The sequence below is a fragment of the Primulina huaijiensis genome, chromosome 10, assembly GCF_012295235.1.
Source record: "Primulina huaijiensis isolate GDHJ02 chromosome 10, ASM1229523v2, whole genome shotgun sequence".
NCBI lineage: Eukaryota > Viridiplantae > Streptophyta > Magnoliopsida > Lamiales > Gesneriaceae > Primulina > Primulina huaijiensis.
In genome coordinates, this window is record NC_133315.1 from 14301658 (window position 1) to 14327028 (window position 25371).

General features: G+C 34.8%; 4 protein-coding genes and 1 long non-coding RNA gene across 7 annotated transcripts; 4 read left to right on the forward strand and 1 right to left on the reverse strand.

Moving 5' to 3' along the window:
- Window positions 1-2153: 2153 nt before the first annotated feature.
- Window positions 2154-3699, forward strand: LOC140985546 (malonyl-coenzyme:anthocyanin 5-O-glucoside-6'''-O-malonyltransferase-like). The gene has a single exon (XM_073453385.1). It carries the CDS (start codon window positions 2238-2240, stop codon window positions 3624-3626), a length of 1389 nt encoding a protein of 462 aa, XP_073309486.1. The 5' UTR covers window positions 2154-2237; the 3' UTR covers window positions 3627-3699.
- A 14348-nt stretch (window positions 3700-18047) lies between these two features.
- Window positions 18048-18918, forward strand: LOC140985599 (uncharacterized). Its single transcript, XR_012176800.1, has 2 exons — window positions 18048-18225; window positions 18600-18918. It is a non-coding gene; the product is annotated as an uncharacterized lncRNA (long non-coding RNA).
- A 599-nt stretch (window positions 18919-19517) lies between these two features.
- On the forward strand, window positions 19518-19904 carry LOC140985909 (uncharacterized). Its single transcript, XM_073453853.1, has one exon. It carries the CDS (start codon window positions 19518-19520, stop codon window positions 19902-19904), a length of 387 nt encoding a protein of 128 aa, XP_073309954.1.
- Window positions 19905-20091: 187 nt separating this feature from the next.
- LOC140985910 (uncharacterized) lies at window positions 20092-20814 on the forward strand. Its single transcript, XM_073453854.1, has one exon. It carries the CDS (start codon window positions 20092-20094, stop codon window positions 20812-20814), a length of 723 nt encoding a protein of 240 aa, XP_073309955.1.
- A 1656-nt stretch (window positions 20815-22470) lies between these two features.
- LOC140986676 (uncharacterized) lies at window positions 22471-25360 on the reverse strand. Of its 3 annotated transcripts, XR_012176959.1 has the most exons (5): window positions 24560-25360; window positions 23597-24481; window positions 23402-23500; window positions 22996-23331; window positions 22471-22917 (listed from the first exon to the last, which is right to left on the reverse strand). XR_012176959.1 is itself a non-coding variant. In XM_073454990.1 (2 exons), exons 1-2 carry the CDS (start codon window positions 24818-24820, stop codon window positions 24293-24295), a joined length of 450 nt encoding a protein of 149 aa, XP_073311091.1. In that variant the 5' UTR covers window positions 24821-25360; the 3' UTR covers window positions 23385-24292. The 3 variants fall into 3 exon arrangements, 1 of the variants encoding a protein (XP_073311091.1); XR_012176958.1 differs by having other exon boundaries at window positions 23402-24481; XM_073454990.1 differs by lacking the exons at window positions 22471-22917; window positions 22996-23331 and having other exon boundaries at window positions 23385-24481.
- Between the last annotated feature and the right edge of the window lie 11 nt (window positions 25361-25371).

The following is a 25371-nucleotide window of genomic DNA, read 5'->3' on the forward strand; positions in this document are numbered from 1 at the left end:
AGTTGAACTGATCCGCTGGGCTCTTCATCAGTTGAACTCTTCATCAGCTGGCCGGGCTTCTGAAGATCTTTTGCTGAATTACCTATTAGCTGGACAATCAGTTGAACTGTACTGTGATACATCAGTTGAACTGGTTCAGTTCATGCGATCAGTTGGTGCTTTCAGTTTACGTATCCGATGGCTTCAGTTTAGGCTCGTAACTGATTATTTTAGATTCAGCTATTAGTGCACTTAGGTAAATTTATTAGTAACATAATAACAAGTTTTGTTAACATCAAAATCAAACAAAGATTGCGAACATGAAATGTTCCAACATGTGCCTATTGCACCGCCTCAACGAACAAAAATGGGACCTCAAAGAAAGATCGGAATTTATGCTGGTTATGATACCCATCAATAATTCGATATCTTGAACCTCAGACAGGCAACGTGTTTATATCACGTTTTGCTGATTGTCATTTTAATGAGGAAATCTTCCCAATGTTAGGGGGAGAAAAGAAACATATCGAAAAAGAAATTATACGGTATACATTATCATTGTTACATCTGGATCTAAGAACTAAACAATGTGAAAATGATGTACAGCAAATTGTGCACTTGCAAATAATAGGAAATCAAATACCAGATGCATTTGCAGACACAAAAGGAATAACTAAATCATATATACTATCTGTAAATGCCCCTGCTCGAATTGAAATTCCAAATAAACAAATTGAAGACACTCATAAGGTCATAAAATGATTAAAGCGTGGAAGGCCAATCGGTTCTAAGGATAAAAATCCTCGAAAAAGAAAAAGCATAGAGAAACACGATGATCACAAAATAGAGAATGATATTCCGGTAGAAATACATGATGATGAAAATGTTCCGTCAGAACCACATACTGATGAGAATCGTGAAATCTCTATCAATTATATTAATAGTGGAAAAATATGGAATCGAAAAAATATAAAATAAATTGATAAGATATTTTCTTACAATGTGGTATTTGACATCATAAATGACAATGAAGATCATGAACAAAAATCTTTTGGTGAATATAAAAATTGACAGGACTGGATAAAATAGAAAGATGTCATCCAGGTTGAATTGGATTCGCTAAATAAACGTAAAGTTTTTGGGCCTATAGTCCTTGCACCTGAAGATGTAAAACCTGTTGGGTACAAATGAGTTTTTATTCGAAAGCGAAATAAGAAAAATTAAATATTAAGATATAAAGCTTGACTTGTTGCACAAGGTTTTTTCAAAGGCCTGAAATTGATTAAGAAGAAATATATTCTCCTATTATGGATGCAATTACATTTCATATCAGAAGAAATGATCAATGCGGTTCAGCAATCAGTTTAATTTTTTTGTTACAACTTTTTTAGGGATATAAGAAATAATCCAATTAAAAAAATTTACAAAAAATTTAAAAATGTTGAACCTATTGAACAATTAAAAATAATACCAAAAAATTGACACGATATAAAAAGAAAATTATCTTGTATAATTTTTTCTTGTTCGAACACTTAGTCTTTTTTTATTTTTTTTTTACATATTTTTTGAAAATTGGATTATTTCTTGAATATTTAATTAAGGAAAAAATATTTTTTGTATTTAAAACTTTAATAAGGAATGAGAAAAATTAACAATACAAAAAAAAAAAAGAAAATAGTTTTCAAAAGAATTAGAATATAAAAAAGCCAACAAGATTATTATTTTTGTTACAAATATGTGATTAATAAAATTTTAATTTGTAAATAAAAAATTAAAAAGATAAAAAAAAGGAGAAAATAGTTTTTTTTAAAAGAACTATAATATTAAAAAAAAATTGAATGTACTCGTTTTTTTTGTTAGTTCGTAATCACATATTTGTAACAAAAAATTAAATTTTAAAAAAAAAAGAGTTGAAAAAATAATATAAAAAAATTAATAGTTATTTTACCCCACAATATATAGTTGTAACCAAAAATAAAATTATAACTTTAAATTGGATTATTAATTATATATTTTAATAAAAAAATATAATTTTTATTTTGAAATAATTAAAGTATAAATACCAATTTAAAAAAAAATAATTCTTCTTTTTTTTTATTACAAAAATAATTCTTTTTAAATAAACATAACTCTCTTGCTGTGGGTCCTCACAGCAGAGGATCTTGATTCAACCTATTAAATGTCCTGGTTTTGGACAGAAAGTGGAAAATAACTCATATGCACGAGAAGATTGCCATTGTTAGTCCAAGAATACATAAATGGCTTCAACCATCGCCGCCATCCACGAGCTCTGTCGCGTTGCGCCACTCACCACAGCTGATTCGGCGGCGGAGCAACGCCTTCCCGTGACATTCTTCGACATGCTATGGCTTCAATTCCACCCAATCCGGCGTCTCCTCTTCTACCAGTTACCATGCTCCAAATCTCATTTCCTAGAAACGATAGTTCCGAATCTGAAAAAATCACTCTCAAAAACTCTAAAGAATTATCTCCCCCTCGCAGGAAATCTCGTGTATCCTCTAAATTCAGGCATGCCGTATTTCCGCTATGTTTCTGGGGACGCAGTTCCTGTCACCATAGCCGAGTCGAATGAAGCTTCTGATTTCAATTACCTGATTGGAAACGAATACAGGATCGCTGATGAATTCTACCCTTTTGTTCCCGACTTACCTGAACCCGTCATCGATTCTGAATCAGGCTTCAAAACAGTACCTCTTCTCTCTCTTCAGATAACACTGTTTCCGGGCTCCGGTATCTGCATTGGGGTCTGCAATCATCACTCCATAGGTGATGCGAGTTCAATAGTGGGATTCATGAAAGCCTGGGCTTCAGTTTGCAGACTTGGTGGAGACGGTGAATTATTGCCTCCAACTCAAAGTGTCCCTTCTCCATTTTATGACAGATCAGTGATAAAAGATCCACTTGGGCTGAAGAATATTTTCTGGAACAAGTTGAAAGAGATCAAGATTGAAGCTGTCCCGTTAACCTTCCCCACCAACTTAGTGCGGGCAACCTATGTTCTACAAAAGAACGACATCCAGAGATTAAAGAATCGTGTACTGTCAAAAAATCCAGATTTTCTCCACCTATCGTCGTTTACCGTGACGGCTGCGTATGTGTGGACTTGTTTAGTGAAATCAGCAGCAGAAGCCGGCGAAGAAGTAGACCTGGATGAGCCCGAACACTTCGCCTTCGCGGTTGACGCCCGGGAGCGGCTGAATCCGCCGCTGTCCTCCAGCTACTTCGGCAACTGCCTTGCGCTAGCCAAGACAGCTTCGACGTACCGGCAGCTGAAAGAAACTGATGGGTTCTTCACAGCCGTGAAGTTGATCGGAGACCTCATCAGCAAGAAGGTGAACAACAGAGATGAAATCATAAGTGACGCAGGCACTTGGTTCACGGAATACATGCTTCTGTTCGGAAAGCGGATGTTCTCGGTGGCGGGGTCGCCGAAATTCAATCTGTACGACGTGGATTTCGGGTGGGGGAGGCCGAAGAAGCATGAGGCGGCGTCCATCGACGGAGGGCATTCCGTGTCGCTCAGCAAATCCGGGGAATTCGAAGGAGGTTTGGAGATTGGTCTGTCATTGCCCAAGTTGAAAATGGATGCTTTTGCAACAGTCTTCTTTGATGAATTGAAGATTTGAACTCTTCCCTTTATGAAATCATCATCCACTTTGTTCGAACTGGATTCTATATATTTTATTACAGTTTTTTTTTTTTTACCAAACAACTCTTCTTTGGCTGCATTTCTTTCTGTCTATTATTTGTCTCTCATTATAAAAATAAATAAATAAATAAAACATATTTCATTGATACAAAATTAAATTTGTTTCTTTTTTCTTTCCAATAACATATATATGGGTTTTTTTTAGCATATCAATGTATAGTTCTTGGCATAGTGGGGGTGGGATTTCTTTGTTTTTATGTGATTCCTTTGGGGTTGAGTATGTTTGAAGAGTAGAACATGACAATATAGTGGAGAAATGTAGAAGGTGTCTTGACTTTATGTCAGTTCTCATCCACACTTGCACGAGGACAAAATAAAGCAAATGGTTTTCCCAAAAAAAAAAAAAAAAAAGAAACTCTCAAGGATCTTTGTGTTGGTATTGTTGCCCGAAAACACAAACGGATTTTTAAAATTATGTGAGAACAAATTAAGATTGATAGAAAGCAAATATATAGTTGTTTAGCCAATGAATTAATTTGGCCCATTAATCCATCATGAAACATTTTAATGAAGAAACCGCACAGAATGGATCAACAGCTTCCAAGATCCACGTTGCAAGTAGTAAGGTAGTGGACTTGGACAGTAAAAAATCAGCTCGAGGAACCAAGTGAGGTTGCTGTCAGTGGAATTGTCAGTGGAATTGTTAGTGGAGCTATTAACAAAGCTGGCGGTGGATGTCGGCAATGTCATTAAATGCAGCACTGGACAAAATTGACTAATAATTGGCTGAATAAAAACGTGGGTTGTTTGATTAATGATTCAGAAGACACGGAAGACGCGTTTCTAATGGACAAAAGGTTACATAAATAGAGATCCTTTTATTATGAAATCATTCGATCTTCGAGTTTATTATCATCTTATAGTATTTAAGTGCTTAGTTCTATAATATTTGTGAGGTGTTTGTTTTTTTGTATTAAAAGAGTGTGTGTCCTCTTTGGAAACACAGTGAGTGAGTTGTATACCGTAAAATATTATAGTGGAATTCTTTTGATCTTGCCCGTGGTTTTTACCCTAATAATTTTTAGGGGTTTTCCACGTCAATCTCGGTGTCCAGTTTATTCTTTATTTTCGGGTTTTATTATTTCAAATTACCGTAAGTGGGACCAACAAGTGTATCAGAGCCTTGGTTTAAAATTTCTTAAAATTCTGAGTATGCTCTGTGGTTGCAGCCTAGACTGATCTTCCACATCAGAAAAGATTTTTTGCGATTTTTTATTAAAGGCGAGATTATTTGTTCAGTCTACTAAATTGTTGTAGACATAATTGTAGACAGGTAAGAGATATCAAAGTTCAACGGAAGCAATTTTATGTTGTAGAAAGTAAAGATACAAGCAGTTTTAAGAAAGGAGAATTGCTTGGCGGCTATTGAAGATAGACCGGTGGAAATTTCGGATGATGAAAAGTGGAATGAGATAAATGACAATGTTGTTGCCAATTTACACTTGACTATAGCAGACGAAGTACTGCCAAGTATCTCTGAGATAAAAACAGCAAAAACTATCTGGGATACTCTGACAAAGGTCAAGTCGCTACACAACATGATTTTCCTAAAGAGAAGGCTTTATACTCTTCGGATGGCGGAATGCTCATCGATGACCGACCATATCAACACACTAAATACTCTATTTGCCCAACTCACTTCCATGGGGCATAAAACATGGGAAAATGAATGTGCGGAGCTTCTACTTCAAACTCTACCAGATTCATATGATCAACTTATCATCAACATTACCAACAATATTCTTATGGGCTTTATAAAATTCGACGATGTCTTAACTGCGGTTCTCGGAGAAGAAATTCGGCGCAAGAATAAAGAAGATAGGTTGGTAACATCGAAGCAGGCAGAGATTTTCCCGATGATAAGAGGAAGATTTATGGACCGTGACTCCAGTAGGAGCCCAAGACGAGGTAGATCAAATTCGAGAAGTAAGAAGAAAAATATTTACTGTTTTAAATGTGGCGGTGAAGGGCACTTTAAGAAAAAGTGTACGAGTATCGAAAAAAGTTCTCAAGAAAATGTAGCTAATACTTTAGGCAGTGGTGAAATATTATTCAGCGAAGCAGCAACTGTTGCAGAAGGCAGGCACAAATTTTGTGACACATGGATTATGGATTCAGGAGCGACGTGGCACATGACGTCTCGAAGAGAATGGTTTGATCATTATGAACCAGTCTCAGGAGGATCTGTATTCATGAGAAATGATCATGCCTTGGAAATCGCTGGGGTCGGTACTATCAAAATTAAAATATTTGATGGCACCATTAGCACCATACAGGAGCTAAGACATGTGAAGGGACTGGCAAAAAATATTTTGTCCTTGGGGCAATTGGATGACATCGGGTGCAAAACACGTATCGAGAATTGGATCATGAAAATTGTGAAGGGTGCGCTTGTGGTTATGAAGACGGCAAAAGTTGCTGCAAATCTGTATGTACTTTTGGGAGAAACACACAAAGTGGCAGAACTAGCTGTTACATCAATTGGTTCAGGAGAATAATTAACAGTGTTATGACATAGAAAACTCGGACATATATCAGAACGAGGGTTGAAAATTCTCACAGAACAGAAGCTGCTGCCGGGATTTACAAAAATATCACTACCCTTTTGTGAGCATTATGTTAACAGTAAACAAAACATATTAAAGTTTGACACTTCGACTGCCAAAAGCAAAAGCATATTGGAGCTGATTCATTCTGATGTTTGGCAAGCACCAGTTGTATCCCTAGGAGGAGCGACATATTTTGTCTCATTCATTGATGATTTTTCTAAGAGATGTTGGGTGTATCCAATAAAGAAAAAATCAGATGTTTTTCAAGTCTTCAAAGATTCAAAGCGCGAGTTGAACTTGATTCTGAAAAGAAAATGAAGTGTCTGAGGATTGACAATGGAGGAGAATATATCAATGACGAATTTGATGCACATTGTCAACATGAAGGCATCAAAAGACTGTTCACGACGGCTTACACACCTCAACAGAATGGAGTGGCAGAGAAGATGAACAGAACCTTGTTGGACAGAACAAGAGCTATGTTGAGGATTGCAGGTCTAGAAAAATCATTTTTGGCTGAAGCAGTCAAAACCGCTTGTTATATTATCAATCATTCTCTTTCAGTGGCGATTGATCTGAAGACTCCGATGGAGATGTGGAATGGGAAGCCGACAGATTATTCTCATTTGCATACATTTGGAAGTCTTGTGTACGTTTTGTACAATGAGCAAGAAAGATCGAAGTTGGATTCGAAATCGAGAAAATGTATCTTCTTGGGTTATGTTGATGGAGTAAAGGGGTTTCTCTTGTGGGATCCTATTGTCCACAAGCTTGTCCTCAGCAGAGATGTTATCTTCGAGGAAGATAAATTAAAAGGAGACAAATGCACACTGAATTCAGAAACTACTATATTTCAGGTGGAGAATAAGACAGACGAAGGTCAAATTTCTTGTGAAGCTGTACCAGATTACGAAGAACAAGAACATGTTGAGTCTGAGCTTTCCAATGTGAGGCAGTCAACTCGAGACAGAAGACCACCAGGTTGGCTTTCAGATTATGTCACTGAAAGCAATATTGCATTTTGTCTATTATCAGAGGATGGAGAGCCATCGATTTTCCACGAGGCTACTCAAAGCTCGGATGTATCCTTGTAGATGATAGGAATGCAGGAAGAATTGGAGGCATTAGACAAGAATAAAACTTAGGATCTTGTTACACTACCACGAGGAAGGAAAGCCAATGGAAACAGATGGTTCTATAAGATCAAGCATGATGACAATAACCAAGTGGAGCGGTATCGTGCTAGATTGGTGGTAAAAGGGTATGCTCAGAAAGAAGGCATTGAATTCAATGAGATATTTTCTCCTGTGGTTCGGCTTACAACAGTTAGAGTAGTGTTGGCATTGTGTGCGGTGTTTGACCTACATCTAGAACAGCTAGATGTGAAAATGACATTTCTTCATGGAGATCTTGAAAAAGAAATCTATATGCTCCAGCCAGAAGATTTTGCGGAAAAAGACAAAGAGAACTTGGTTTGCAGGTTGAACAAATCTATGTACGATCTCAAACAGGCGCCGATGTGTTGGTACAAGAGATTTGATTCCTATATCACGAGCCTTGGATACAACAGACTGAGTGCAGAACCTTGTACGTATTTCAATAGGTCTGGTGATGATTATATTATTTTGCTATTGTATGTGGACGACATGTTGGTAGCAGGCCCCAACAAAGATCAGGTCTAAGGATTGAAGGCACAGTTGGCTATGGAATTTTATATGAAGAACTTGGGACCAGCAAACAAGATTCTAAGGATGCAAGTTCATCGAGACAGAAGTAACAGAAAGATTTGGCTTTCACAGAAAAATTATTTGAAGAAAGTCTTGCAACACTTCAACATGCAAGATAGTAAGACAATTTCGACCCATCTTCCTGTTAACTTCAAGTTATCCTAAGAGATGTGTCCTAGCAGTGAAGCAGAGAGGATGGAGATGTCTCGAGTACCATATGCATCAGCAGTGGGAAGTTTGATATTCGCCATGATCTGTACAAGTCCGGACATTGCTCAAGCAGTTGGAGCAGTTACTCGATATATGGCGAATCCTGGACGAAAGCATTTGAGTACAGTTAAGAGGATACTTAGATACATTAAGGGTACCTCAAATGCTGTATTATGTTATGGAGGATCAGATTTTATAATCATGGGCTATGTCGATTCAGATTATGCAGGTGTTCCTGCTAAGAGAAAATATACTACTGGTTATGTGTTTACACTTGCAGGGGGAGCAGTAAGCTGGGTTTCAAAACTACAAACAGTTGTGGCATTATCTACAACGGAGGCAGAATACATGATAGCTACGCAAGCTTGCAATGCGGCAATATGGAGTAAAAGGTAATTGGAAGAGATCGGACACAAACAAGAGAAAAACAAAAGAATTGTGACAATCAGAGTGCCTTACACATCGCAAGAAATCCATCCTTTCATTTCAGGACAAAACGCATTAGAGTACAATTTCACTTTGTGCGGGAAGTAGTAGAAGAAGGAAGTGTGAATATGCAAAAGATTCATGCAAAAGATAACATAGCTGATTTTCTGACCAGGCCAGTAAACATTGAAAAGTTTGAGTGGTGTAGATTCTCAAGTGGCCTAGCAGAAACGTAAGCAGCAGGGAATGACAAGATTGGAAGGATGTGTGGAGATGTGCTTGATTTTCAATCAAATCTCCAAGTGGGAGAAATGTCGGCAATGTCATTAAATGCAGCGGTGGACAAAATTGACTAATGGTTGGCTGAATAAAAACATGGGTTGTTTGATTAATAATTCAGAAGACGGAATGCGCATATAAAGCATGTCTTCACATGGACGAGGGACTGTATAAGTAGAGCTCCCCCTTTCATTCTGAAATCATCCATTCTTCGAGTTTTCTCTCATCTTATAGCATTTGAGTACTTAGTTCTATAATATTTGTGATGTGTTTGTTCTCCTGTATTAAGAGAGAGTGTGTTCTCTTTGGAAACACAGTGAATGAATTGTACACCGTAAAATATTATAGTGGAATTATTTTCATCTTGCCCGTGGTTTTACCCTAATAATTTTTAGGGGTTTTCCATGTAAATCTCGGTGTCCAGTTTATTCTTTATTTTCGAGTTTTATTGTCTCAAATTACCGTAAATGAGACCAACAGTAGAGACAAACTATTATTGAAGGAACCACTCTGGGAACTTGTACTTTAAAAGAGCAAAAACAATGCAAGAACTCAACATCAACACCCGATTAGAACATAACTTTGCAATTTCAATTTCAATCTACAAATTTCTAGTTTTTAGTTCTAGTTCAATATTTCTATTTCTATTTTCCAGCAGTTTTTTTTAGTTCCTTCAGCTTTCAAATTTCATGTTTCAACTTTATTATCTTGTAAAAATGCTGTTTTCAATTCTTAGTAATATAATCTTTTATCCATGTCATTTAAAAATTTTACTTTATTTGTTCGGATGTATTGGTTCTGGACTTTTAATAATTTTTATAGAGTTTAAAAGTATAGAAGTATTCAATCTAGACTTTTATATGCTCTATAAAAGTTTAGTGATATTTAATGTAAACTTTTGCAGAATTTTAAAAAGTCATGTGATATTCAAACTTGACTTTTAAAAACTCTACAAAATTATATAGGTATTCAAAATATCAATAGACTTTTAATAACTCCATGGAATTCTATCAAGTACAAGAATTAAAGGCTAATGTACAATAATAAAATGTCAAAAAAGTCTTTGATTCAATTTGACATTTAATTGGGAGATCTCCAAAACTCACATACACAATATAAACACTAAAATTTTAACTATTTTCTCATCTATTTATTTTTCCTTTTATTTGAACTTTTTAAAAATATTTTTTTTTATTATTAACAATAGTTTAAAATAAAAATTATTAACATCATTCATTTTATTTTTTGAGTTCCAGTCATAAAACCTTATAAAATTTAAAATTATATTTATTAAAATTTTAAAAAAATTATTACACTACATAATAAAAAAATTATAATATTTTATTGACTTATAAATTGAAAAAAATAATTATTTTTAATAAGTAAAATTAAATTTTTNGTTAATTGCAATAAATTTTGTACTGACTTATTTATTGTCTTTTGTAAAATCAATATGTAAAAACTATTATATTGAGATAGAAAAATATTTGAAATAAATAAAAGTTATTTACGTTCAATTATTAGTTCAAATAAATTTAAAATTTATTAACTTCACAAAAGTAGAAATCTATTAACTTCACAAAAGTCTGTTATTTAAAAAAAATATACAAATCTCTATAATAAACACACCCCATTTAGTTACATTTGTTAAATTTTGGTTAAGTTGCATTTAAATCTGAGAAGGTTATAACTGACGGTCGAATCAACACTCATGAAATGCATTAGAAGTTAAACTTGTGCACATTTTTATAACAATTTAACACGATCTGTGTTTAACATACCTGAAAAAATTCGAAAACTGTAGTTGGTGTGACAAAGTTTGGGAGGATTTGGGTATACAAATATTTCAACGTACATGATTTTTAGGCGTTAAAATGGTAGGGTGTTTTTTTACAAATAAATTACCAATCGGTAAAGTTTTATTTATAATAGATTTTTAGGTAATTTTGCAAATTTGTAAAATGGAGAGACACCTTTTCCATTTAGATAAATCACAGCTGCCTAAAACTTTTCCAAAAATTAAAAAATAAATTAATCATATTCAAAAGTTGATTGTTGTTGAAAATAAAGAGTTAGTGTTGAAAATAAAGAGTTGAAATTATTGAATGTTGAAAATAAGAGTTGTAAATATTGAAAATTCCAAAGAAACAAATTGAAGACAAGTTGCTCGAATTGCTCCTGCTCGAATTGAAATTCCAAATAAACAAATCGAAGACACTCATGATATCATTAACCGCTTGAAGGGTGGAAGGCCAATCGATTACAAGGATAAAAATCCTCGAAAAAGAAAAAGCATAGAGAAACAAGATAATCGCAAAATAGAGAATGATATTCCAACAGAAATACATGATGATGAAATGGTTTCGTCAGAACCACAAACTGATGAGAATCGTGAAATCTTTATCAATTATATTAATACTGAAAAAATTTAGAACCGAAAATATATAAAAGAAATTGATGAGATATTTTCTTATAATGTGACATTTGACATCATAAATGACAATGAAGATCATGAACCAAAATCTTTTCGTGAATGTAAAAATCGACAAGACTGGATAAAATGGAAAGAAGTCATCCAGGTTGAATTGGATTCGCTAAATGAACGTAACGTTTTTGGATCTATAGTCCTTACACCTGAATGTGTAAAACCTGTTGGGTACAAATGGGTTTTTATCCGAAAGCGAAATGAGAAAAATGAAATAGTAAGATATAAAGCTCGACTTGTTGTACAAGATTTTTCCCAAAGGCCTGAAATTGATCATGAAGAAACGTATTCTCCTGTTATGGATGCAATTACGTTTCGGTATTTGATTAGTTTGGCGGTATCTGAAAATTTAGAAATTCGTCTTATGGATGTTGTGTCACAGTTTATTTATACGGATCACTTGATAGTAATATTTATATATATTAATGAAAATCCCTGAAAGATTTAAGATGTCTGAAGCACAAAGTTCAAAACCCAGATAATGTTATTCTGTGAAATTGCAAAGATCATTATATGGGTTAAAGCAATCCGGTCGAATGTGGTATAATCGGCTAAGTTAAAATTTAATGAAAAATGGATATGTAAACAATTCAATATGCCCTTGCGTTTTTATGAAGAAAAAAACATCCGGATGCGTAATTATTGATGTATATGTTAATGATTTAAACATCATTGGAACAAATAAAGAAATTCAAGAAGTTGTGTCGTACTTGAAGGAAGAATTTGAAATGAAGGACCTTGGAAAAACAAAGTATTGTCTGGGTTTGTAAATTGAACAAAAAGAATGTGGAATATTTGTTCACAGTCAAATTATATAGAAAAGGTCCTTAAACGTTTTAATATAGATAAATCAAATCCTTGAAGTACTCCAGTGGTTGTTAAATCATTAAACATAGAAAAATATCTATTCCATCTATGTGCAGATGATGAAGTTATTCTTGGTCCAAAAGTACCATATCTAAGTGCTATTGGTGTCCTTATGTATATTGCAAATTGTACAAGACCTGATATATCTTTTGTGGTAAATTTATTGGCAAGATTTAGCTTATATCCAACAAAAAGACACTGGAACGGAATTAAACATATATTCTGTTATCTACGAGGTACGACAGACTTGAGACTTTTGTATTCAAAAGATATCAATCAAAGCATAATTGGTTATGTTGATGCTGGATATTTATCTAATCCACACAAGGCACGTTCTCAAACCGGATATGTATTTACTCGTGGAGGCAATTTCTTGGCGTTCATAGAAACAAACACTTGTAACAACTTCATCAAATTACGTCGAGATTATTGCACTACATGAAGCAAGCCGTGAATGTGTGTGGCTAAAACAGAATATATTCAAATCTCATACGGATTATCATTCGACAAGAAGCCTGTGATACTGTATGAAGATAATGCTGCATGTGTTGCTTAAATGAAAGAATGATACATAAAAAACGACAGAACTAAACATATTCCTCCTATGATGTATGTAATGATGTATTTCATTTTAGATTATTTTCAAAAAAAATTCGACAAATAGGTCTCTCAATTTGTGAAGAACACAATTGAGTAGACAAAATTTTATAAAATGTGTAGTTTGATATATTTTGAGAGTTTGAGATTTTTACTTTTATCGTAAATTTCTAGTTTTAACAAATGTTTCATTTTTTTAGAATAATTATTGATCTTTTTGTGCAACACATCATCTAAATTCACTCAAATTCTAAAGTTGAAAGTGACTTGATGTGGAGTGATTTAGGATTTCAATTTAATTCACCTAAATATTTTTTATCTGCATTATTAATCATTCATCTTGAGTTTTAAAATTTAATCTAATTTATCTTGTATAATGATCTCTGATAGGATCATTGTTGTCAATCGCGTGTAGCGCCCCGTAGCGTAGAGGTTGCCCGTGACTATAGCTCGCATCGATGGCTATTTGAAAGTAAAGCGCCACAAGCATATAAATATATAATATCAATCGTTCATTCTTAAATAACGAATATATAAGTTCAAAGCATATGAACATCAATTCTAAAACTAGAAAAACATAATTTAAAATTCATCTTCATCAAGATCGAGATCATCTTCTTCATTTGAAATTTCACAATGTTCGGCGTCATTCTCTTCTTCACTTTCTTCATCAAAGTCAAATTCATCATCTTCTATAAAATTAAGTGTAGTAGATGTTTCTATTGACCTTTTCCCTCTAGACTTAGATGTGGCCGCCTTCGAGCTTCCTGTAGGTGTAGATGTGGGCGCCTTTGAGGCCAAGGCGACCCCTTTGGATTTCCTCAATGTATAAGGAGCTTCATCTACTCCAACAACATCTGCAACATCTTGCCAAGTCAAATCATCACCATCATGAACAAAGTCAGGCTCTTCATCCTCTAGTCTCCCTAGCAGCCATTCATTGCCATCATCCACTTCAGTCAATATGATAGGATCGATGGTATCACGACTATCATATCTATGCCTCAGAGCTCTGTTGTATTCGATGAAAACCAAATCATTCAGGCGTTCTTGCTCCAATCTATTCCTTTTCTTGGAATGAAGCTCCATTTATTTATATATGTTTATCAAGGCATGTTGCACGAGAACAAATTCTTAAAACTTCACAGTAATAGAAAATAAAAATTGTAATATTATAAAAGCTTACATGTTCAAACACACTCCAATTGCGCTCGCAACTAGAGTAGCTACAAGTGAGACTGAGTATCTTTTGGGCAAGTTTTTGCAACTTTGGTGTCGAATCTCCATATGAGTTCCACCATGCAGCTAGTTAATAACTCTGTATGTATTTTTTCCTCTGTCTCAGCATCAAATGTCAACCTAATGATTGCATTTTACAACCCCGTAACTACTTCCTCATCTTGTTCTATCTCAGAATTTGAGTAAAAGAACTGAGGGTTCAAGAAATAACCCACTGCATGCAAATCTTGATCGATTTGCAACTGTCACGTATTGTCAATTATCTCAAAAACCTCTTTGTACCTACCATCGTTATTACTAAAGGCTTTTGCTATTTTCTCCTTAGCCCTATCCATTGCCTCGTATATATAACCCATGGCAGGCTTCTTCTCACTATCCACCAATCGAAGTACCTCCAATAATGGGCCACTAACTTTCATAGCATAAATGATAGAATTGGGGTGCTTTATCACCTTGATTCTTTGCGTCTAGCTTAAAGAAAGCATTTATAGGACCCAATGACCGTGGTTTTTTGGGCATTAAAATTGACGAGTTGACCGAGGAAGAAATAGATGTCGATCGCTTTTCACGAGATGATGGATCCCCGTGTGGATCAATATCATCTCCTTACTCTTTTATGTCAAAAACATCATCAAAGTGAGGTATGGAATCCATGAGAGTTTTTTGAGCTAACTTTTTTTCAAAGTGATCTTTCATTTCTTGCTTAACACATGTTGGGGCTTTTGGATAAGGTTTTGTATTTTTAAATCCTCCAGCAAGATGTTGTTTGAGCCTTGTTATCTCACCTTTTGTAACTTTTTGGCAAAAGTTGCATAATATTCCATCAAAAATCTTGTCTGGATTAACCATCCTCTCATAGTTCCATCCAATATTTTTTTTCTCATATCTTCTTATAGGTTTTCCATCTTATAAACTCTGAAATTAAAAAAAATTTTGATTATACATTGAGGAAATCTAATAAACAAATGGCAGGAGCTAATATCCAGAAATAAAATCATTTTGTTATAGAGATTATATACATTGAGGAAATCCAATATTCCAATAAGCAAATGACATTAACTAATATTTCAGAAATAGAATCAATATGTTATATTCCAAAAAATGATTTCCTAAGCAAATGGCAGTAAGTAGGGGTGGGCATAAAACCCGAAAAACCGAAAAAACTGACCGAACCGAATAATTCGGTTTAAACGGTTCGGTTTTATCGGTTTTACGGTCGGTTACGGTTTTAAAATTTATAAAATTCAGTTTTTCGGTTCGGTTTTCGGTTTTAATCCCCCAAAAAACCGAATAACCGGACCGACCATATTATTGTTAATTATAAGGGTTTTTAGGTATAATGAGCCATATTATTGTTAAATATAACACTTTTTATCTATAATGGACTATTAGGATTTAGGAACTTAGTATCATTAATCCTCTATTTTCAATCCGATCGTTTTTTCTTCTTTCTCACCACTCACCGTCGACTTTTCTTCTTTCTCACCACTTACCACTCGACGTTTTCTTTTCTTTTATGTATATATTTCTTTAATTTTTTCGTAAGATAATTGGTGTTCCATTCGAGCTGGTTGACACCTTATTATCATTCTTATTACTGAATATTCCGTTGGATTCATGCATTTTCCGTGTTTACATGGTTAATTAGTAATAATAATTTTATTTCTTAACAAAATTTTTGATAACCGTATATAACCGACCGTATAAACCGAACCGTATTACAAAAAAACCGAACCGAACCGTAATAAAATGATTTGTTTTTAGACTAGAGATATTCAAAACCGAAAACCAAACCGTTGTAGAGTAAAACCAGACCAAACCGACCGTTGCCCACCCCTAGCAGTAAGTACTAAATTAGAAAACAATATACATGACTTTATTGTCATTGCCAACCACACACGGATCTTCCAATAATTCGAGACATGTCACATGGAAATATCCTTGAATTATTGCGAGAGTTGTAAAATGACATATAGCAATCAATATTGACACATAAAATATGATATTTCTAATATTTTCACGTATATTCTAACGAAAAATAATTATAAGAGATCAATTTAATTTAGAATGAAAATTTTTTTAAAAAATTATTGTTTTAAGATAAATCAACTAAATTTACAGAATATCAAAAGCAAAATAACAAAAAAATAAATTTACTGAATATTTAAACTAATAAAATTCTAGACGAAAACGGAAAGAATAAAGTAAAAATCGACTTAACTTGTTTGTTTTCAGCACAGATTAGGTCACATGGCAAATAATTTGATTAAGGTGATCAAGGAAAATTCTAATAGAATTAATATGTTATAGAGATTGTTTTCTCAACAAGGTGTCCAAAAAAATCAAAAATCAGAAAGAAAAAAAAGAGCATAATATTACCGAAGTGCGGCGATGCGGCGGTCGGCGGTGCAAGGAAAGATTTATTGAGCGTGTTGTTGATGCTTGGAGAAGTGGAGAAGAGAAGCGATGTAGAAACTAATTGTAGGGTTGGGCAGAATGAACCTAAATATTTGAGCAAAATGGACCTAAAATTGGCAGTATAAAATGGACCGAAAATTAGGTGGAAAAACTGCCCTGCTTTTCTTCATTATAGCGCCCCATTTCCTCGCTATAGCAATACCGAAATAGCGCCGAAAGCGACAATAGCGCTCGCTATTTGCAAGTGGATTGCGCGTAGCCCCCTGTAGCGTCCGGGCAGCGCTACGCCTTGCTACACGCTATAGCTATTGACAACTGTGGATAGGATCGTTTTAGTGTTTAGAATGTGATTGAATAAACATTAGACACAAATCGCTTCTTTAAACTTAATTTAGTCGGGTTGGCAACTGAATTATATATTCTCGATTGTCAATGTCATTTGACTAACAAATTTGCGTTGAAGAAGCCAAACTGACATATTAAAGCAAATCAAATAATTGTTGGGCTATGTAAACTGAATGGTAAACTGCAAGTGAAAAGTACGAAAGTTTGTTTCTGGATGTTCGGAGAACTTAAGCTCCTATTTCACATGTTCTTCTTTTTGGAAGGATCGCACTAGAAAGCCTTGGATATTACAAGTAATATGCAAAATATCAGTTCAGTTTAGACTTAAGCACTGTCAAACTGAAACTCCTATTACACCTCAACTGAATGAATGCAGTATACAGACTGCTATCAAATATAATGAATTATAATACTTCGATATACTAGCACTTAATGATTCTCAATTATTAGGTACAATTATTGTAAAGTGTACTAAACTGACATAGTTTGGTTCAAATACTTAAAAGTTTGAACGTTTGAATCTTTTGTAAAAGTCATAGAGCTTTACTAAATTAAACTCCTTCTCTATTTATAGACCATGAATCCAACGGCCTCGAGTTTTAAAAAGAATTCGTTTAAAAAAATGTTTGTTAGCTTGTTTTTTGTTCTCTCAACATTCTCTAACAATTGTACATTATTGCAGTCAATTTTGTACGGAGAAACTTATCCAAACATCAGTTTAGCTATCCTAAACTCAAATTAATGTCCTTGAGAATGTATGAAGATTTCATCGACTGATAGACTTGGTAAACTGATAAATTTTAGTCTGTGTCAGTTTAATCTTAACTTAGTCTAGTCTTTTTAATTCAATTTAGCTTGTTGACTTGGTTACTTCAGTTTAGCATAGTTCAGGTTTGCCTTAGGACCAATTAAAAAAATGGGATTAAGACATAAGGATTTAAAAAAAACAAGGACTCTAACTTTTTTTATAAAAAAAAAAGGACGAGTTGACTCTTGATTATTACATTAAACTTTAATTAAACTTCTAACTTAATAAATTAATTGTTCTCTTCTCTTTCTTCTTATTCGACGCATATCTTCCCCAATTAAAAAATGGATTTGGGTTACCAGCTTCCCAAATTTAAAGACCTCATCTACCACATCTACTGCTTCCGCATTACATTAAATCGAAATTGACCACCTAATTTGGGTTACCAGCTTCCCAAATTTAAAGATCTCATCTACCACATCTACTGCTTCCGCATTACATTAAATCGAAATTGACCACCTGTTGTTGCTCATTTCTCATATCTAGATTTAAATCTACTCCCGCATATGTTGCCCAATTCTTCTGTATTTGAATACCAATTCGTCTGTATTTGAAGAAAAATCACAGTAAGTTTTCTCCATTTTCCTTGAACCTCGTTCATTGTTTTTTTCATGCAGCGATCGACCAAAATTAACTCGGTTGATCAAGAATTTTTTTCGACCAAAAATAAGTCGGTCGATCAAGAAGAATTCTTCTTGGTCGACCAAACTCTTATTGGTCAACCAAGTTTGGTCGATCAAGAAGAATTCTTCTTGGTCGATCGAAATTAAGTCGGTCGACCGAGATGTATTCTTCTTGGTCGACCGACTTAATTGCGGTTAAGTCGGTCGACCAAGAAATTTTTCTTGGTCGACCTTGTGTGGTCACGCTATTTTTTTATTATTAAAAAATTTTGTCCATTCTAATTATCATATTTTTTATTTTTTGGTGAATTTTGTAGATATGCCAACAGTTATTGTTGTTCATTTCGATGGGAAATGGGAAGTGATGGAGGAGCTGGTATATAAATGAAATCCAGGGCTCAATGCAAAGTTTGTTGCTATTCCAGTGGAGGATGATATTTGTTATTTTGAAAATTTAAAAAGTGAACTATATAGAGCTGTGAAAGTAGAAGATATTGCCACCTTGAGGTTGAGTTATCTTCTAGATTTGCCGTGCAACATTCAACCGATTTATATAGAGAATGACCTTGATTTGAAAGCATATTTGTATCTTGGTTGTCCGAGAAGTAGGCCAGTGCTTCAAGTTGAAATTAAATGTGTTGCTTCTTTTGATGTTTTTGATAATGTGCACGGATATGGTATTGATGAAAACAATTGCAATTATAACGAACAGAGACATTTTGATGATTATTTTCACTTGAATATTGTTTCTGTGGATCTTAATAATAGCAGTGACTTTTTCGACGAAGCACATAATGTGGATGTCATGCATGTGAGGCAAATGTGTTTCAAGTAATGACGCAAATTTGGTTGCGGATGTGGATATTGATAATGACACATTTTCATTCTCGGATGGTTCAAACTTGTTTGTTGGTCAAGAGTTTCCAAACCGAAAAACAAAGAAAAAAGAGCTAATTAGAATAAGTTTGGAAGCTTGCTTTGAATTTGAGACGGTTAAAAGTAGCCAAAAAGTGTACGCCGTAAAATGTGTAGTGTCTGATTGTAAGTGGAGAATCTGGACCTCAAAGATTAAGAATGATTTACGTGCATTCTCCGCTCGAACATATTGCAATACACACACATGTGGTTTGACGGGGAGACGAAAGAGAATCCGTGGAGCGAGTTCTGCTGTTGTTCGTAATATGTTGGTGGATAATTTCCAAGTTCATCTATTGCCAATTGTACCAAAAGCGGTGATGGCGATGATACGCAATAGTATGAATGCTGATATATCATACTACAAGGCTTGGAAAGGGAAAGAACTAGCAGACAATATGTTGAAAGGTGATCCTACGAAGAGTTTTACTAGATTGACTTGTTATTTGCACATGGTTAAGCAAATGAATCGAGGAAGCATAATAGACATATTTGTCGACGAGGAAAATCGATTCAAGTATATGTTTCTTGCCTTTGGTGCATTCGTCAGAGGATATCGAAGTATGCGGAAAGTTGTATCAATTGATGGTACATGGTTGAATGGCAAGTATAATGGTGTTTTACTGGTAGCATCGGCACAAGATGGAAATTATCACCAATATCCTTTGGCGTGGAGAATCGTAGATGTCGAGTGTACTTCTTCGTGAAGTTGGTTTTTAACGAAGTTGTTAGAAGTAATACCAGACGAGGATGAACTGGTGATAATTTCAGACAGGCATCAGGGAATCATTAATGCGGTTTCTACTGTCTATAGAAATGCGCATCATGGTCATTGTACGTGGCATTTATCCCAAAACATGAAAAAAAAGATGCAAAAAGAAGGGTGCAACCGAAATGTTTCTGCACATTGCAAAAATTTATAAGCCTTTCGAGTTTGATATTACATACAATGATTTTAGGAATAGATATCCTGAGGCAGCGCAATATTTGGACGAGAGAGACTCACTTGATAGATGGACTCGAGCATATTGTCCGAAGACCCGTTACAATATTATGAAGACAAACGGGGTTGAGTTGATCAATGCTAGACTACTTGAAGAGAGGAAGCTGACAATCATTGCACTATTAGATTCTTTGCAGAAACTGGCCTCATCTTGGTTTGCCCGATATCGTCACGCATCAATTGCAAGTAACACTAATCTGACCCTTACCATCGAGGGGATTCTTCGTAGCAGGTTCATTGATGCCCAGGGAATGCAAGTTTTTGAATTAGGACGTCTGGAGTTTGATGTTAGGAGCCGTGGACATTCGACCATAGTGGACCTGGAATCAAAAAGATGCACATATCGAGTTTTTGATATTGATAGAATCTCATGTGCTCATGCCATCGCAGCCAGTTGGTTAGCCAAGATTGATTTATATGATCTGTGTTCAAAGTACTATTCTACAATGTCATGGTGCATGGCTTATTCAGAGACTGTGTATCCTGTTCCGGAAGAAAATGAATGGCCACGCAACATTGATTTTCCATTGGTGTTGCCTCCTTTGTTCGAGAAGAGAGTTGGCAGAAGAAAACAAAACAGAATTTCTTCAATCGGTGAATTCAGCAAAAGATAGAATCATAGGCTGGAAGTTATGGTCGACTTGTAACTTCTGGGTCGACCCAAAGGTGGAACTGATGGTCAACAATTTGCTTGTGGGTCGACCAAAGTTCCAGCCTTTTGGGTCGACCCAAAAGTTACAAGTACTTGTTGAGTACATAAATTTTGTTTTCGGCCCAAATTGCTAGTTTGCTCAAGTTAAATATATGCTTTCTTATTTTTAAATTGATATTATTAATTTTCGATAAAATGTAACTTAATTGTAAAATTATAACGTATCAGATTAATTATTGTGAAATTAGGATTATGTGATTATGATTATGTGATTCAAATGTTAAAACATATAACATAATTGTGAAATTACGATTCATATTTTTTAAAATGTAACATAATTGGGAGATTGTGAATCTTTGATTCACATGTTAAAACATATAACATAATTGTGAAATTACGATTCATATTTTTTAAAATGTAACATAATTGTGAGATTGTGACACATGTCAATTAAAACATATAACATAAGTATGAAATTACGATTCATATTTTTAAAAATATAACAAAATTGTGAGATTGTGATTCTGTGATTCATATGTAAATTAAAACATATAACATAATTGTGAAATTACGATTCATATTTTTTAAAATGTAACATAAATGTGAGATTGTGACACATGTCAATTAAAACATATAACATAATTGTGAAATTACGATTAATATTTTTTAAAATGTAAATAATTGAGAGATTGTGAATCTTTGATTCATATGTTAAAACATATAACATAATTGTGAAATTACGATTTATATTTTTAAAAATATAACAAAATTGCGAGATTATGATTATGTGATTTACATGTGAAAATATATAACATAATTGTGAAATTACGATTCATATTTTTTAAAATGTAACATAATTGAGAGATTGTGACACATGTCAATTAAAACATATAACATAATTGTGAAATTACGATTTATATTTTTAAAATATAACATAATTGGGAGATTGTGACACATGTCAATTAAAACATATAACACAATTGTGAAGTTACGATTTATATTTTTTAAAATGTAACATAATTGTGTGACACGTGTCAATTAAAATATTTAACATAATTGTGAAATTACGATTCATATTTTTTAAAAATATAACAAAATTGTGAGATTATGATTCTGTATTCACATGTTAAAACATATGACATAATTGTGAATCGACTCAGAAACCCTAAACCCTAAACTCTAAACCTTAAAACGTAAACCCCTAACCCCAAAGCAACATGGGTCGACCCAGAAACCCCAAAAGCACAGTGGTCGACCCCAAACATCAAAAGCACAGTGGTCGACCAAAAAGCACAGCGGTCGACCAATAATCTACTAGGGAATTACATAAAAAACGATGTCCAATAATTACATAAAATTGTCTGATACATCACAACAATGACTAATCATTAAGGAACATATTACAAGCTAAAAAATATCTAAACTCAGATACTATTCTATCATCTAAAGTTAATACTAATTGCTCAATCTTCCTAGACAAAGCATATCCAGCAACAGCTAACACAAATGCTCGAGAATCTTCACTGTGAAAAAAGAAAAAAAAAAGAGAAGTACAATTAAAAAAAAGAATAATGAAGTTATTATATTTTAAATAGAAATATGACAACGTACTGTTTAATCTTGGCACTGAATTCATCATGTAGCTTTATATTCTATGGCCTCTCGGGTGTGGGTTGTTCCCAACAATGGATAGCAGACGAGCTGCGTTTATAAGTACATGCTCTATTTCCTCATTCAGATCTTTGAAGTTGGGATCTTGCCTTCGCTGCAAGTCAAATATGATGCACTTATTCACCCCTGTAACGAGTTTTAGCAAAAACCAATGCCTATCTCTGTCGACAGGGATGATAATTCTTCGTGTCATTTCCCACGAGAGACACGGCCATTCTGGATCACTACCTTTCACTATCCCCACCAGATTTGTGTTGACAACTTTATCTTTATCTTCGGTCAATACTGACATCGAAGTGTAGAAATGTCTGTCCATCAACGACACATCTGACGACATCACTTCAGGATGTCGGATCTGCATTTCAAGCAATCCACGGAGAGCTTCGCCGATGTGCTGAATTCAACAGAAGAAAAGGTTTTCAATGTTTTAAAATAAATGCTCTACAAATTTACACGCTTTGTAAATGCTTACAGAGATAGTGACATGCGAGTTTGCGATCGCCGTGGGCCCGTAGAACGACTTCTCATATTCGGCATAAAAACCTCGAATCCTACTTGGCGAACGGTCGAACATCGATGCCCTAACTCGCGCCAGCGAGTTGTTTACCTTCAGTGTCACGGTCTCCGCAAGTGGCCTCACACCGGCATCTATAACTGCCCTAAACTGACGGTTCGCTGCGTAAATTGATAAACTATAACAACTTTAATGCAAATATGAATAGATAAGGTGTAATGTAATAACCTCTCGACGTGTCGCCTCGCCACCTGACATACGCACATCCGGTCTAATCCGGAGTCACTTAAATATCTAAAAACAAAAAGTTTATTGTTTAATATATTATACATAAATATAAAATCAAAAAAGTGCATTACCTCACCTTCTGAGGACTCCTCTGTAATGACTTGAAGGTTAGGCTCAAATATTTGTTGTGTTTGGCTACTAATGCCAATTTTCCTAGCCAGATTATCATCCACACCTAACAGTGTACATTAAACAAATTAAAATAATAATGACAATTCTACAAAATCAATCTATTACATAAACATAAATATAATTAATAAAATTAACTCACCAAAATATGCCTCGGATGATTTCCTCTTCCGCCCTCTGCTATAGGCTATGCTATAATCTTTGTCCTGATGCACTGGCATGTTAGACCTCATCTTAGCAAAATCGGCTCTAATCTGTTCAGTCAAACTCGATCTCAACTCATCGAGACCAAGATTAAAACTCGATTTCAAGTCCTGCTGTCATCTTAACAAGTATAGCCGCAACGGAATCCTCCAAGGCAGTCAACCGCCTCTCGAAACGATGCTCCAGGGGTGATGGGTGGCGGGAAGGATTGAGTCCAAAGTGGACTCTAGGACCCGTACGCATAGGAGAACTGGTGCTAGAGCTGGATCTATTGAGATCACTAGAACGGTTGCCGGAAACGTCCGGAGATGCATGTGCAGAAGGCGTGTGCTGGACTGATCTACTGATATCACCATAAACGGTGCCAGAAACATCCGGAGTTGAATGTGCAGAAGGCGTGTGCTGGACTGAGACAGACTCCAGAGGGCGCTACATATGATTGTTTGACCTTGCCTCAAGAGCTGGAGTACCCGAGTGATGACCGCATCGGGCGCAGAATCAACAAAAAGCCCGGTCGTATAATACGGTGAAACTAGCTCCTCAGGAGTAGGAGTAAAAAATCCAAGACAATCATGCATATAATTAATAACAGATCAGATTAATTAAAATTAATGTCCACGGTTATTATATCAAATCAATTCATATTACTTACATCTATAGCACAATCACCAAATGCTGCAGTGATATCAATTGCAGTTGAGGCACGGTTTGACGGCCACGTGTTAGTCACCCACTGAAACATCATGTGCAACATCAAACCGTCCACATCTCTCCTTCTTGCAAATTTTTGTGCCACGCTCGGATAACATTCATAAACGAGGATCTGCAACATAAATTTCAAACAATGTTACTAGTAGAAATAAAGATAACAAATCCACTTTAACATTTAAAAATAATATACCTGCAGAGGCATAACAAAACCACCGACAAGGAAGCTGCCATCAACTTCTTTCCGACCATGTGCCTCGGTGAGGTAATTATATCGCCCTAAAAGGTCCATCTTCAAACATCGGACCGCATCTCGATAGGCTACTCTACCCCAGGGATAATTGTTGAACCTATCCAAATCATCTACAAGCCTCAAGTATTTAGAGTCGATTTTCGTCGTCTTTTTCCTAGTCGCCTCACCGAATACGGCACAACAGAAGTATAGACTAGCCATCTTTATCTTCTCCACGTCTATACCAGTCTCATTCTGCTCTTGGACACTAATCTTTCCCTCCAAATCACTCAAAACAATCTCAGACTAACCGACAAAGTGTGTGGTGCCAAATACACCTCTATCTGGTAAATCTTCGGGCTATATAGCGCAATCGAGACCCGTTATTAAACAATACTCTAACAAAGAAAATCTAACCGGCCGCTTGTGCACCACCATCCACAAATCATCATTACTACTATCAACTATCTGATTAGTCATTAAATACCATAGAATTTGACTGGAAATGTTAAAATCTCTATAATACCTAACCAAATTATCAAAAGACGACTGCTCGAAAAAAAAGATTCTCTCATCGTTGTTCAAATAACGATGAATCTTCTCAGTAATCTCTTTACATCTCGGTTGAATTGTCAATTTGCATCGAAAAATTGCATCCCTGCCTAGTTTTCTCGGCAAATAGACATGTGATAAAAAAAATAAATACGTTAGTTAAGTTATGAAAATCAATGGAAAATTTCGAAGCTTGAGTTCAGTCGACCAAAAGAATTGAT

Coding starts and splice junctions, on each gene's coding strand:
- LOC140985546 (XM_073453385.1), top strand. CDS start 2,238: ATGGCTTCAACCATCGCCGCCATCCACGAGCTCTGTCGCGTTGCGCCA.
- LOC140985909 (XM_073453853.1), top strand. CDS start 19,518: ATGGCGATGATACGCAATAGTATGAATGCTGATATATCATACTACAAG.
- LOC140985910 (XM_073453854.1), top strand. CDS start 20,092: ATGTTTCTGCACATTGCAAAAATTTATAAGCCTTTCGAGTTTGATATT.
- LOC140986676 (XM_073454990.1), bottom strand. CDS start 24,820: ATGGCTAGTCTATACTTCTGTTGTGCCGTATTCGGTGAGGCGACTAGG. Junction 24,482..24,559: donor GTTTTGTTATGCCTCTGCAG/GTATATTATTTT, acceptor TTTATGTTGCAG/ATCCTCGTTTATGAATGTTA.